At 39.2% G+C, this 14,293-nt stretch overlaps 1 protein-coding gene across 1 annotated transcript in view; it reads left to right on the top strand.

The window, feature by feature from the left end:
• Positions 1-10,694, top strand: part of PCDH10 (protocadherin 10) — a 13,666-nt gene extending 2,972 nt beyond the window's left edge. Inside the window, exons 3-5 of the mRNA XM_009891430.1 lie at positions 1,109-1,167; positions 1,746-1,852; positions 10,339-10,694. Coding sequence (XP_009889732.1) covers positions 1,109-1,167; positions 1,746-1,852; positions 10,339-10,694 — 522 coding nt within the window. The remainder of the gene's footprint in view (positions 1-1,108; positions 1,168-1,745; positions 1,853-10,338) is intronic.
• Positions 10,695-14,293: the final 3,599 nt, after the last annotated feature.

Raw genomic sequence — 14,293 nt, 5'->3', positions numbered from 1 at the left:
TTTTTTGGGGGGGGGGTACTGCTTTTCGCCCAGTCGCTACAGCTGACAGTCATGATATGACATGAGGCGTAATCACAGGGGGTTTCTGAAGGTACATCTCACAACTGTGTCTTTTTTTTTTTTTTTCCCTGAAATCTTTGCATGTGCAAGTAAGGCTTTGGGGGAACCCCCCTCTGGGACTGTGACAATCTCCACAGTTAGCAGGAACTTTAATTAATTCGTGAATTAGGGTTTATTAATTGACTTTTCTTTATCTGAACAGCTCTTAACGCAAAGCTGAGTTCGCAAAGGAAAGCATCGAGAAAGAGTTTCCATGAGTTAACGTTGCCCCCCATTAAACATGTTACCTACATTGTGTTATGCAGTGTGTAGAGAATTTCTATCAAAGCGTGTGCCGTGCCATAACACTCCCCTGTTAATCATTTTCTACTGAGTTAGCTCATGCATCCTCTTGGGACCGCCCTGCCTGGGCGCTAATGAAAACAACACATTCTCTCTTAACACAAATACCAAAACCTGAATACTTTCCGGTCTGGCAAAGGCAGTTTGAATGATATTTTTTAAAGCATTAAGTTTTGCAGTAAAATTTCTGGCTTGGAAGATTGACCTTTCCTCAAAACGACTATAAAACTCTGTCTTCTGTTGCCTCTTTAAGGACTTGAGGGTATCTCGATGTATTTTCTTCCTTAGGGTGCAGTAACTGTACTGTCTCCCCCTATTTTTATACACTGGAATTAAAAACGGGCTAAAAACTAGATTACAACAAGTTTGTTTTCTCAGGCCAAGTCGTACACAACTCTAGAAATAGTTCTGTTGATTTTTGTGGGAGTCCTTGTGATGCTCAACAGCAGGCACCGTGAGAAAACGTGTCAGAATCTCATCCCAAAAAACTCAGGAAAAAAAATCCCTCATGCCTTCCCATCTGTGCAAATCAGAGCTGGGGATTTTTCCCTTACATCCTAGAAACAGATTGTGTAGGCCTACTTGCAGCTAAACATTACCATTTATAGTGAATATGGTGAGCTGCTCTGGTGTATTTTCTGATGCTGGTTACAGAAATACCAAGAGTTAAAATATTGCCCAATATTTTTTCTTTTTTTTTCCCTAGACAAAACATCAGCGCGCTGAGCTCAGTTATCTAGTTGACAGACCCCGACGAGTAAACAGGTATGAGCTCCCGTGCCTTGTTTTCCTAATGCATGCTTTAGCGAGTCTGAATGGGACGCAGAAATGCATGTACTGCGGATGTAGAATAGCAGTAAAGCCATGGGAATTCGAACGTATGTAGACGTATGAAATAAAACACGGGCGACCAAATGAGTTTGAATTACGGCTTTTCTGAACTGGCTCCAAAACCAACCGAAAAGAGAACAAAATCTCGTTTTGTACGAGCCCAAAACGTGCTTTAAATACTTATGAATGCTTCTGTAGGGTCTTCCAGAAAACATTGGTGTCTCTGAGTCAAAATTTAGCTATCTAGCTTAAGTAAGCGCCACCAAATTATTTAGACCGATTACATGAAAACCAGGCGGAGTAATAATTCTCACCATCCGTTCCAGCTATGCTATCAAGGTCTGAACATACCAGTTTGGGTTCTGGTGGTTTGGAGCACCCCTGCAGAAGCGGTGCAGCAGGCAGGAGAGCGGGTGAATGCAGCACCGGGTTTGGCCATGTGATGGCAGAAGAATGTTTTATGAGTTCCTCTTTTCATGTTTATCCTAATGTAAAGATGTTTCTGTGTCTAGTTCTGCATTCCAGGAAGCAGACATAGTAAGCTCTAAGGACAGTGGTCATGGAGACAGTGAGCAAGGAGACAGTGATCATGATGCCACTAATCGAGGTCAATCCTCTGGTAAGTCTGATAAGAGAATGGAAATAGTAGATCTTTGAGTAGGGCGACTAGAAAGAACAGTGCCTCGTAGGAATATAACACACGAGTGGCATAAGTAATGTGAGCACATTGTATGGGAGGTACGTATGGGGTTCATTCAGCTTGCTGCTACAGTTACCTGGGCAAGGAGACAAGTTTGAACCCCTTTCATTCACGGGCCAGAGTTGATCTTATTCATGGGGCGGGGAAGGGAGGTGGAGGTTGGTATGTTATTCTGCATCATTTACTGTAGCAAAACTTCCTGCACATTAAACCAAAGTCGTTGGTACATTTTATAGTGCCTTTTTTTTTTTTTTTCTTCCCCCCCAACGACAGATTTGCAGAATTTGGAAGCATTAGGCAGTTTTGTTTAGGAGGCACTTCAGCTGGCATGGCAGTGTGAAGTGCAGGGGGAGTTCCCAAGGGAAAGAATGAACCCAGGGATTGAATGACAGCCAGACTGTGAGGATTTTTCTGGGGATCAGCGGAGACACATTGGGTGCTCTGAATGTGTAATACGTGTTTTGAGGAGTGTTTTTAAATTCAAACTGAGGCACCATATAGTATAAGTGATCTCCATGTTAATAAGGCTAAGGTGTTCTTGACTACATTTCGTTCAGTCCTGACAAAGGAAAGAAAAGCTTTAAAAGGCTATGATTTGAATCACCCAGAAAATATGTACATTGCGGTGTTATTCCCATGCGTGCGGCTTGCTGTCTGTGCTCTCATACTGTCGGTTTTCCTCTGAAAGGGACATTTGTTTCGAGCCTATGCATTAGAATTCCTTCTCACCCTCGCACTGCATTTGAACCACAAATGCTTCTGCTTTCTTCCCTACCACAGCCTCCGAAGGTCTGGTATGTCTTGATTCAATACAGTGATTTCTTTCCCCTTGTTTCCTCTCTGCTTTATCACGTATAAGGATTTGCTACAAGTGTGTCATACAAAATAGTGCCAGAGCCTCTCCAGTTGTCCATTTCCCCCCCCCCGAGAAGATACCAGGGTGAGGGACTCAGTACTGTTGTAGCAGTGCTGCCTCACCCGTGTGCTCTGTTAACGTCCTCTATTTTCTTGCTGCTGGAGTCACTGTGCCCTTAACCATGGGAAACCCAGGCACCAGGGGAAGAGGAGGCTGCTACAGGGCCCCTTTATATTGCTGCAAGTCATTAATATGCAGACCTAATGAGACTCGAGAAGAGCCAAGAGTCTCCGGAGCTCCCCGCTTCTTGCAGGGCTTCATGCTAAGTGAACAGAGTGTCTATTTTGTGTCTGGGAACCTGACAACAAACCAGGTCTTGCCAGAAGTTTACATCTGAACACAGAGCCTCTTTCATTTTTGGCCTATATATGGCGTATGATTTATTGTTGTTTTAAAAAGCCATGTATTTAGCCTCCCCCCCGCCCTTTCTTTCGCACTGTTTCTGATGCAGCAATCAGTGCTACTGAGTTATAAAAAGCTCCCTCTCCTCCTGCCCTCCCTGCATTCCTCTTTCTTTTTTTTTTTTCTTTTACGCATTTTACTGCAGCAGTCATCTCAATGAACATTTCAATCAGCTTAGTCCCTCAACATAATGAACCATAATAACCAAACAGGAGAGAAAAGAATAAACATCTGCAGAAGGGGCTGGATTTGACTGATGGTGGGAATATAATCATATAGTTGCACATCAACTGAAAGCTATTTTCTTTTAGATGCATTCAGGGCTGTTGTTATTGTGCCTCTGCTCTTTATTCTTTCTCTCCATTTTAAAAGTAGTCTATCTCGGATAGGAACACTGGAACTACTGTCAAACTTGGCATTAGTCCTTAGCCGGGCAAATCCTTCATTTTCATAATTTCTATTTTTTGGGGAAAAAAATCTATTCTATACTTTCAAAATAATTTCAAATCATTTAAGGATCCGATGTGATGCATGAACTTCTGTGTCTTCAATGGTGATTACACATGAAGTAATGAAAGCTGACAATTAGATTTGGTCTGCTTGCAATTAACAGCTTGAACTGAAACCTCAAATACACAGAACTTCCAAATGAATATATTGGTGCTGTGATTTGAGAATAATTTGCATGCCCAATTTTTTAAGTGCTAGTTCCAAATTGATATTTAAATACAAATCTCTGTGGAAACTGCTTTAGTCTTCTACATACGTATAATAGAGTTTTCCTGTAAGTTTTGGGCTGAATCCTGCTGTCATGATGCAAGGAACGTGCCTCTTGACCTCAGCGATGACAGGGTATTTTGATATAAGAACTTCACTCTTGCTATTAGCATTTGCTGATGAATTTTGTGGGGGAAAAAAAAAAGGAGCATAAATCTTGTTTGATCTTCAATGGCTAGAGGAAATATCTGAGGGAATGCCTTCTCAGTTTTTCAGTCCTTCTGCTGCTCCATAATCAATTCTTTCTAAATTATTGAAGGAAAACACACATGGCAGAAGTTTGGGCTGTTTTTTTTCAAGATGTTACCTGATACTCTGCAGTGCCATATTTGTTTTCCAAAAGCATTGTATTTGCATACAACAATATTTCGCAGATAATTCACATTGACAAATCAAGCTCACTCCCTACCAGTTCTAGTCAGCAGCATATTCTGCTCGCAAAATACCTTTTTACTGTTCTGTACATTCTGTTACGGTCACCAGTGAACAGCCCTGTGGCACACAAGGAGCTATTCTATAGTAGTCCATTGCTAGCCAAGCTGACTGTCAGAAGTCACGGTCAAATATTAATTGGGAAGGAAAACATGCAGGATGAAAATCTATCAGTGTGCCTCAGATTTATCCTGCGCAAGTATTTAGTGAAAATTCTGAACTAAGCTGTTCTACTTATCATAAAAGGTTTCATTATGTTTTGAAATAAGATTCTGGTGTGCCTTCTCACAAAATGTATTTTCTTGATAGTGATTTAATCATGGTTTCAAATGTGCTGGAGTGTTTGTAAGGGATCCACATTGTTCCCCATTAAAGTACCACCTGAACACCTCGTAATTACCCACATTCTCATCTGCCTTAACATCCATGGAGTCCAAAAGTCCCGCCATCTGCATTTCGCGAGGCATGGCAGGTAGCGGGATAGTCAAGAGCCTGATTTTCATGGATTAAGTAGTCATTCCATTGACTGGGATAGGAACCTGAGCTTTTGGGAAAATGACTTTCCAAAGGTGAAGAAGCACAAGAAGTTTTTTGGCAAGCAGAGGAGGGGTTTCTCAAACCCTGAGTGTGCGTTCTAATTACTGGTGCTCTTCTTTGTCTGAAAATTGTTGAGACAAAAGCTGTTTGTTGTAGAACAAATGCAACTCATACAAACACTACTACTTATTATTAACACGCTGTATTTCAATAATGTTCTGTAGGAGTAATTTCTAAGCATGAGGTTAGTTTATTTCCCATGGTTGATTAAATTCTTGGCCTCCCTCGTGAAATTGCCGACTTGGGTGCCAATTAATACTCTGCGTGTGCGTATGTTTAAATTGTATGATTAGACACCTGTCCTGTCAGATCTGGACTGGTGCCATCAGCCTATTTCCTATGGTTGCTCACGAGCTACTCCGCTTTCTCAAGCCGAACACGCAGAGCTCTTCACAGTATTACCTTCGTTGCACCTTTTTCACCGAATTGGCATGATCTCTGGGGTGCACTTCAGGAGGGAATAGCCAAGATGTGGAGCTAAATAAATGTACTGTCATGTACGTACCATAAAATGCATCAGCTTTTTTGCTACTCTCCTCTGTGCAGTACTGGACAGTATGCATCGGTGACCAGCTGAGCCTAAAATTAGGCTTCCGCTAGTGGACTTCATGAAGGGAATTGATAGGGGGCTAATACAAAGGCACAGGGTGAAACATTGCCTCGCGCCTTTTTGGTACAGATTAGGTAAAACCCCAAGAGGGTTAGTATGCATTATTGCAGAAGAGCTCTGATATTTCAGTGCTCATAAGGAGAAGAATTTGAGAAGCCAGAAGAAGAATTTTAGTGATAAAGGGACAGAGAAAACCAGTATTCCTTCTGAGCCTATGCAGAGTGACAGTTAAATCCTGTTTTGAAGATCACTTGGGCTAAGAGTCTATCTCAGATAAAGTGAGAGTGAACATGAAAATGGCTTAGAAAAGTGCTTTGACTCAAGCTGAGGGCGGTTTCTTTTTCTTTTTCTTTTTTTTCCTCTTCTTTCCTTGGGCTGCATGCTTAATAATGTTCACATCTCAACGGTCCAGATAGGGCTTTGAAGTTGAGATTTGGGAGAGCCGAATATTGAAGATGTTTGAGTCTTTATTCATGTTCTCATGCAGATGAAGTCAGCTTTATCCAAGGCAGCACACCAATTACTTGGCAAGAAAGAATGATAATAACTGTTTCATGAAGTTCAGTAGATAAAGTCTTCTACGAAGGAGGTTAACATCATTATCCTTATTTACCGACACAAAACATAAATCATGGGGAAATGAATAACTTGCTCAAGGATAAGCTAACCAAATGGACAGTAGTTGTGGTAGTGGAGCTCTGAAAAGGTTCCCTGCATCAGGCCTATCTCGCATCTAACCAGCTTCTTAAAGAAAAGCTACCTCAGAAACGGAAAACGCTATTTAATTCCAAGTGAAAGCCAAAGTTATGAAAAAAAAATGACACGTGTTGGGGGGAAAAAAACCACCTCTCAATAACAATACTACAAAAATACTTTGTCACCATTTAATTTGTATTTTTGCTTTTTTATTACATCATTTACGCAGTAATACATATGAACGTGTTCACTCATTGCTCTAAAGGCTCGCTGTATGGCTCTTCTCCCTTAATTAAATTAAGAAAGAATACATTATTTAAAAATGGTTTTAGGCCTAATTTTTGCTTTGATCTAAACTGCCTTTCAAACCAATTGGAATTCATGCACATGGAAATTTTGTTTTTCTCCCTTTGAAATATGAAGAGGCAGCAAACTGGGAATATGCTTCAGAAATGCAACACTACCAAGTACCTGATTCAAAGCACCTGAGTTGAGGAAATTCAGATGCAGATATCAAATTTAATATTTAACTCCTTTCCTGGTGTTTTGGTTTCCTTGGAGGGAGGGGCGGGGGCTTGTTATCCTTCAAAATCTGCAAAGTTAAGGTCGTGTGAGAGCTCACATTGCCCACTGGCCTATCTAGTAACAAGGCTCGAACAAATAGGAATGAACTGGTGGCCTTTGCCACGAGCTGTTTTATGTAGGCTGCGTTTGGAATAGTGCAATGCTTATCATTTTTCAGCACTTCAGTGCACTATACTATCTACTTGTACCCACAAAGGACATTTGAAATTCATAATTCAGAGTCACCTTTAAAATCTCCGTTTATCTGCATGCAAGGTCTAATATGATAACTAAATGAAAAATATAAAGCATTTTTCTTTAATGTGGATTTGCAATTATGATGGATACTTTGGTTCTGAAGGATCATATATATAACCAGATTTATGAGGGAGACGAGATGGAAGTGTTACACAGCTGAACATTTCTTTTTGTTATAAATCAAGAACATGATTCTTGGTGTATGAAGGAGTTCTGTGCTGAATGTCTTACTTCGTTTACCCTGATATATCCTTCCTTCTTGGAAAATGGCAGATAGCCTTCCTCCCCTCCCCCTCAGTTTTTAATGTGTTTCAATTAGAAACAGAATATTCTGTATACCATGACCCACAGGAAAGAGGTGGAGGAAGAATAGCCAGCATTCGTATCATAGTCAGTGTAAATATACGTAGGTGCCCAGGGATTTCAAAGTCAGACAGCTAATTTGAATTGCTTTTCTGTCAAAATACTAAACCCAAGGGCTTGGTTCTGCACCCATTAAACTCTTGGGGAATGTTGTGATTGATGTGAGTAGGAACAACACCCAGCCCAGGCCTCTCTGAACATTTTGTTCCCATCCTAAACAAGCTTTTACATTCTAGCTGTGTGTTCCAGCACTGTATATTAAAATTCAGATGTATATGTACTTTTTTTTTTTTTTTCTTTCACGAATTCTCATCTTCAAGGGGGGAAAAGTTTGTCATACAAGCTTGCATTTTTATATCCCCTACATTCATTACTTTGTTTATTCAAAATCCTGATTTACAGTGGCTATAACATCTCTTTTATAATAAGCTGTTATATAATACTATTCAGTGCACTGCAGTAGACAAGCAGTATTCAAAAGGGAACTAAAAAATAATATTTGGATAGAGACATTTTGCAGTTTAGCAGCTGATGTGAAAACAAAATAGTGAAATGGAGAGTAATTTTCCAGGGGAAATAAAAATCCATGGAGGGGAAAAAAAAAAAAGGATCTATCTTTGAATATATATCTTCAAAACAGTATTATTGTAAAATCTCCCTCCCCACTGACTAAAGAATATAATTTAATATTTGTCCGTAAGTTTTTCTGTCTGCTGCTGTCTTTCAGGAAATGCTGAATGAATGTGGTCACTGATACCCTGTTAGCTAAATGTAACTGTAATCATATTCCTACTAAAAGCAGGGTTACTTGTTGTTTACGTGTAACTTTGCTAGTAAGTCTGAAAAATGAAATAAACATTTTGTGTTAATTGTCACTTAAATCTTCTGAATGGCAAAAAGTTAGATTCGTAAAATAGTCTTTTCTTGCATAGGAGAGATTTTTGTGCAGACGTTTCAGTACGTAGGATACACGCACGCAGGGTTTTATAGACATTGTTGTATATTAATTTCTTTCTGGGAAGCCTGCATCTAAACCTTTCTTTTCGGTCTTTGATAGCTACTACCAGTATGGAATTTAGATAGAATTTGTACGCCTTGCCTGATGATCTTCATCTGATTTCTTAATCATATCTGCAGTTCACGTTTGCATTCTTCAACAGTTCACTGATCAGTAATTTATTTTCAGACTTCTGTATGCCAATTATCAATGCAAGGTTCTAATCGAAACTGGACCTAGCATTGTATATTTAATTTAAAATTAAAAAGTCATTATAAAGTGTGATTAATCTGAGATAAAAAGCCTTTTTTCTGTCTTCGTATTTTTTCTAAGTGACTGCCTTTAGTACTGAAGCACTTGTTGATAGCTCAGAAAGATTCCTGCCTGCTGAAGAGATTGTTTTTTGCAGTGTGAGATATCACATAAATATTACTAACGTAAGGCAAATTATGGTTCAAAACAGTGGTAGAATTCTTAATACTAATCCTCACACTGGAGATCAAGCTAATCCAGTTCTTTACAATGTTGGCTGGTGAATGAGCTACATTACATGAATCTTATTACAGCTGTTCAAAATTTTTTCATATTTCTCTTGCAAGTAGTGTCATTTTTTTGTAATTCTAATGCAATGCTTGTAAAGGCAATGTTTATAACAGATTTAGTTCAGTTTTGACATACACCTATAAGACACTCACTTCTCTTTATAAATACAAGAAAAAAGATATTTCTTTCCTGTTCTGCTTTTCTGTACGATGTTGAACATCGACTTGGAGACGCTGGTATTTATTTTACTCTCTGCCTGTGATTTCATACACCATTCCTCTCAAAACAAGTATAATCCAACAACTTAGTGACTCACAGTCAGGAAATATTCTTTTGGAAGGCCGATCTGAAGGTAGTCAATAGAAGCATCGCTTGTCATTTGAAATCTTAATAGCATTAAAGGATTTGTAAGCAAACAGTTCCGTGTTGGCAGGGACAAGTGTTTGCTTATATAGGGGAAGCATTAACACTTTCGTCAATAGTATCCACTGCCATGTCATGCTGGACTACGACTACCATTGTACCGCTAATTACAGTAATTTATTATAGGATTCTGTCCCGTTACCTGGATGACTCGATGATAGTAAGGACTGCTGCCCTAGCAGTGAAAACTACCTCTGAAAGAATGATGTAACAATTGATTAAATAAGCCATCCCGATCACTTGCAAGCTGGATTCCCACTTTGTAAGATCTGCTTTTAGAATCAATAGGCTCTATCTGTATACTAAAGTACGCACAGATAGTTCCTTTTACAGGACTCATTAATATTTCATTTTCATAAATGAAATCCGTGATTCCTCAATCCGGCCATTTCATTTCTTCGATCAGAGATACATTTATGTAGAAACAATTCCTTCGTGTTCTTAAACAAGTATTTTCAACTGGTGAACCACAGACATCAACCTACAAGTGGAATGGAACTTTATTTGAATGGGTTCTAAACAGTGAGATCTGCAAGTGATTTTGTGAGGTAGATCCACCAATAACCTTCTTCTTGTGATATTTTTGTTTATGTGTGACATTCTGGCATTTAGTTATGCTTATTAAGTGGTGTCTTTGACTTCTGAAGACTGGACAAGCATCTTTTTTTTTTTTTTTTTGGTTGAGGAGATGAAGGTAGTGGAAGAAGTTCTTACACCATTTCTCTTTCCGCTTTTCTCTTTTCTCAGCATAATCTTTCTTATCTGTCAGCAGCTGTTGATGATGCTGAAGCTTATATCTGTAGTTTCTTTTTCTCTCATGCTTGCAGGCATGGATCTCTTCTCCAATTGCACGGAGGAATGTAAAGCACTGGGCCACTCAGATCGGTGCTGGATGCCTTCCTTTGTTCCATCTGATGGACGCCAAGCTGCAGATTACCGCAGCAATCTGCACGTACCTGGCATGGACTCCGTTCCAGACACTGAAGTGTTTGAAACACCAGAAGCCCAGCCGGGGGCAGAAAGGTCCTTCTCCACCTTCGGCAAAGAGAAGGCCCTTCACAACACTCTGGAGAGGAAGGAGTTGGACGGACTGCTGTCTAATACACGAGCGCCTTACAAACCACCATATTTGAGTAAGTACTATTCAAAAAGCTGTATGAAAGTGTTCCCTTTGCGGGAATAAAAATTAGCTCTCTCTGCTATTCATAGGAGAAATAATACAGGCACAATTTTAGGAGCAGTGGGGAAAAATGGCTTCTCTTGGATTCAGGCGCCACTGAAGAAGGCATTGTGCGATGCTTTTAAAAAAAGACAAAACCTTGATTGTTTTTAGTATGACATGACTGTCAACAACAAAAGTATCAGCTGATATTAGCGGGGGAGTTGCTCAATTCTTTTTTTCTGATGCTGGATTATTTTCAAAGTTTTCTTGGATAGATGGTTTAAACATTGACATTGCCAGGCGAACGTTTTTTAAGACTAAAATTAAGTGGAGAGAACTGTCGTAGTAGCTTCTTTTTATCATTGAGCAGAATCTTGTGAATAAAGGCGATGTCTGTTATTTTGCAGTAACTATTTACATAGTTAGCATTAAGGGTTTGGAAGGAAGAAGACAAAACTTTTTGCCTTTGGTCTGATCATCTTTCAGCCTACATAGTATTGACTTTTGTCAGTGCTCCTCCGTGCCTGCTGTCTTGTTCCAAAATCTTGCCTCTTTAGTCACCTTTTGACTATGGCTGGGTGGCATGAAAGAGGGTGATAGATCTCAAAAAGACCTTCCTAATTCCTTTTGGAGTCTGAGCCAGTTGTAGAACCCTTGAGTAATACTTTGATCTAATGTGTCTTTTCATTCCATTTAGCAGCCTTCTGTATTTTATTAGAGACTGTAATCTCCTCGACTTCAAGAGTTTATGATGTTTATCTCATCCAAATAAGCCGAAGACATTAACATTGCAATCCCAACCCTTTTAAAAGCAACAAAAGTCTTTTAGGACAACAGATCAGGGGTAAAAAAAAAAAAGAATCTTACTGAATGGTATTAATTTATTTATTTTTATAAAGCATTTAGTTGTTCTGAAAGGTGCTGCACTGGCAGTCCTGGTGTGTGAAGATCTTTGCTACAGATCATTCTCAGCACAGACAGCTCAGCTTTCCCTTCTTAATTAGCTGTCCAGGTATGTCAGTCCTTCACAGAAGTCTTTTTACAGCTTCACTCTTTAGATTTGCTTTACTTAAAGCTTCTAAATTTGAATAGCAGTTCTGACTTGTGAAAGCCATTCCTAAAAAACCTGTCCTGAAACAATCAGCTTATTTTGTGTAGGCTAAACTGTCAGGTGTCCGGCTATACTCTAAAGCCCAATGTGGAATTTCACTTAGCTATGACCTCACCATCATTCACCTCTACGAAACATTCCTGAGCCCCAAGCTGCAATCTAGCAGCACTAATTTCATCTCTATCACTTCAGTTGAAAATCTGGGGTTTGTAGCGCTGGTGGTCTAATCACAACAGCGTTCCCATGCAGTATGTGCACTACAGTGACGATTATATCTGGTGACACCACAGCGGTAGTTCTGTTCTGTTTTGTTCTAGGCCTGGGAGTTTTATTTCAAATAACAATGAAATATTTATTTCATTGATAGCTTAGGGATTTTAAATTTTACTCAGCTAACATAAGTAGTGTTGCTGAACAACGGGTTTACTCATAGACATTGGTCGACATTTTATGCTTTTCTGGTATAAAGGCATAAAAAATTGGAGGTAAAATGTCAGAAGGAAACAATATATATGAGTGGTATTACGAAATCCACACTTGAGAATCCAGATTTACTTTTGCTTTTTTTCTTTGAACCTCAAAGCTAAAACTGGTACAAAACAAGAGTAATATTTCTCTGTTTTATTTTTGCTTATTTAATATTTTCTTTAGTGAAGTTTTGGATTGTAGTTGTATAGCAAATAACAGGACAAAGAAAAGAAAGTGAGCACAATAGTTGTAGCAATGAGTAAATAATTCATTATTAATAAAGTATTCAATGAATAAGGCAAGAGGAATGCATAAGAGGAAGTTGACTCAGGAAGGAACTTTAGTTGAGCCACCGGGTAATTGCAATTGTATTAAAATCAGATTCAACTTCTTAACAAAGAAGATCGTATCAAAATCACTTTGTCAGTAGAGCGAATTTTTTAAAAGAAGTGATGAAAATGTATAAAACAGAACCCTCATATTCAGCAAAAACACTGTATAAAAAGTTGCAGCATGTATGAAAACGACCGCATGACAAATCTGTAGCAAAGAAGAAAAAGTATATCGCAGAATGCGAAAACTATTTGAACTAAAAAATTCTCTTAAAAAACGACAGATTCTTAAGCAAAATGATCAGAAAAGAGCATGGGTTCTAGCAGGTAAACTTTAGGGTAGTAATTAGTGGAGATAAGAGGGACTTCTCAGAGTAAATAGCCAAAGGCATGCAAATAAATACAGACAACTTTTACGATGTCACATGTAGTAAGCTAGGAGAGAATTGGTGGGTCTCTTGAGCTGAAGTTAGTGAGGACAAGGACCTTGCAGAGATTCTAAACTGCTTCTTTGCATTTGTATTTACCAGAGGAGGGATGGAGAAAGAAAGACAGCCACCCATCCCAAGTAACCGTTTCAAATAAATGTGCGAGACTGAGTCATGGAAGAGGACGTTATTGAAAAATTGACTAAAACAAATAGGAAGAAGTCAGCAGATTATGTGTTTCTTTAATTCTCAGTTTCTAACAAAAGCTAATAACTAAAGAATGTCAGAAGTTGTGTTTATCGTTAAAAATGGTACTAGAAAATCCAGAGACCAGTGAGAAACCTTAGCATAGGACATAAAATTATAACTCGGGAGTTTTAGGAACAAGGTAGCTGGCATCTGTCCAGGAAAATTGCACAGAAAGATTGTCGATCTGTTCGAATTTTGATAGAGTAGTTGAGAATTAATCAATACCGTGTATTTGAACTGTCAAAAAAACCCTGTAGCGTAGCTGCTGTGTAGTAGAAGCAGCGACTAAAGTAAGCAAGTGTTGTCACAGGGCAAAGCATTACGAGACTCTGTGCCTAAGCAAAAAAAATCATAAGGATAAATGGCACATTTTAGCAGAAGCAGAGCTCCCCAAGTGTCCATGCAGAGATCCATGGAGTTAAAAAAATGAATTGTCTAGAAACGGAAATGAGAAAAAGGTGGTGGTATTTGCAGATGACATAAAGTGGTTTGGGTCAATCGAGTCTCTACCAGACTACCTATGCCCACATTGTACACTGAAGCATGGTCCAGAAAACCCAGTCCACTTCTGACCCAGCTCGTTCTGGAACTGAAAGCTGGAGAGCAATGTCAGCACGGTGGGATAGCTGAGCAAAATTACTGGTGTAAGCCGTGCGCGTAACAGCTACGCATGTAAACTGGTGGCCCTACGTGGAGCTTGCACCGTGCCATATGTGTGCTCAAGTTTGTGTCTGCTTGGCGGTCCCTGCACTGTGTTCCGATGGGTACATTCAGTGCAGAACCTTAGGAAAGATAAATGAGGAAGATGATGTGTATTATCATGAGGAATTTGAACTCTTCTTGAGAAAAAAAGATCATGGAATAATTCCCTGAAAAGCGTCCCCCTAATGTACAAAGCCAGCAAGAAGGAAATAAAATGCCAGCTTGCAAAAAGGAATTGAACTGAAAATACCCTAAAAAAGTATTACAGAAACCTCACACAAAACATACCACTATGTTGCTTTAGCCAGTCTATTCGTTCCATGGAAATGC

Source organism: Charadrius vociferus, unplaced genomic scaffold, assembly GCF_000708025.1.
Source record: "Charadrius vociferus isolate BGI_N301 unplaced genomic scaffold, ASM70802v2 scaffold159, whole genome shotgun sequence".
NCBI lineage: Eukaryota > Metazoa > Chordata > Aves > Charadriiformes > Charadriidae > Charadrius > Charadrius vociferus.
The sequence above is the reverse complement of the archived record's forward strand: the minus strand, read 5'-3'. Positions and strand labels throughout refer to the sequence as shown.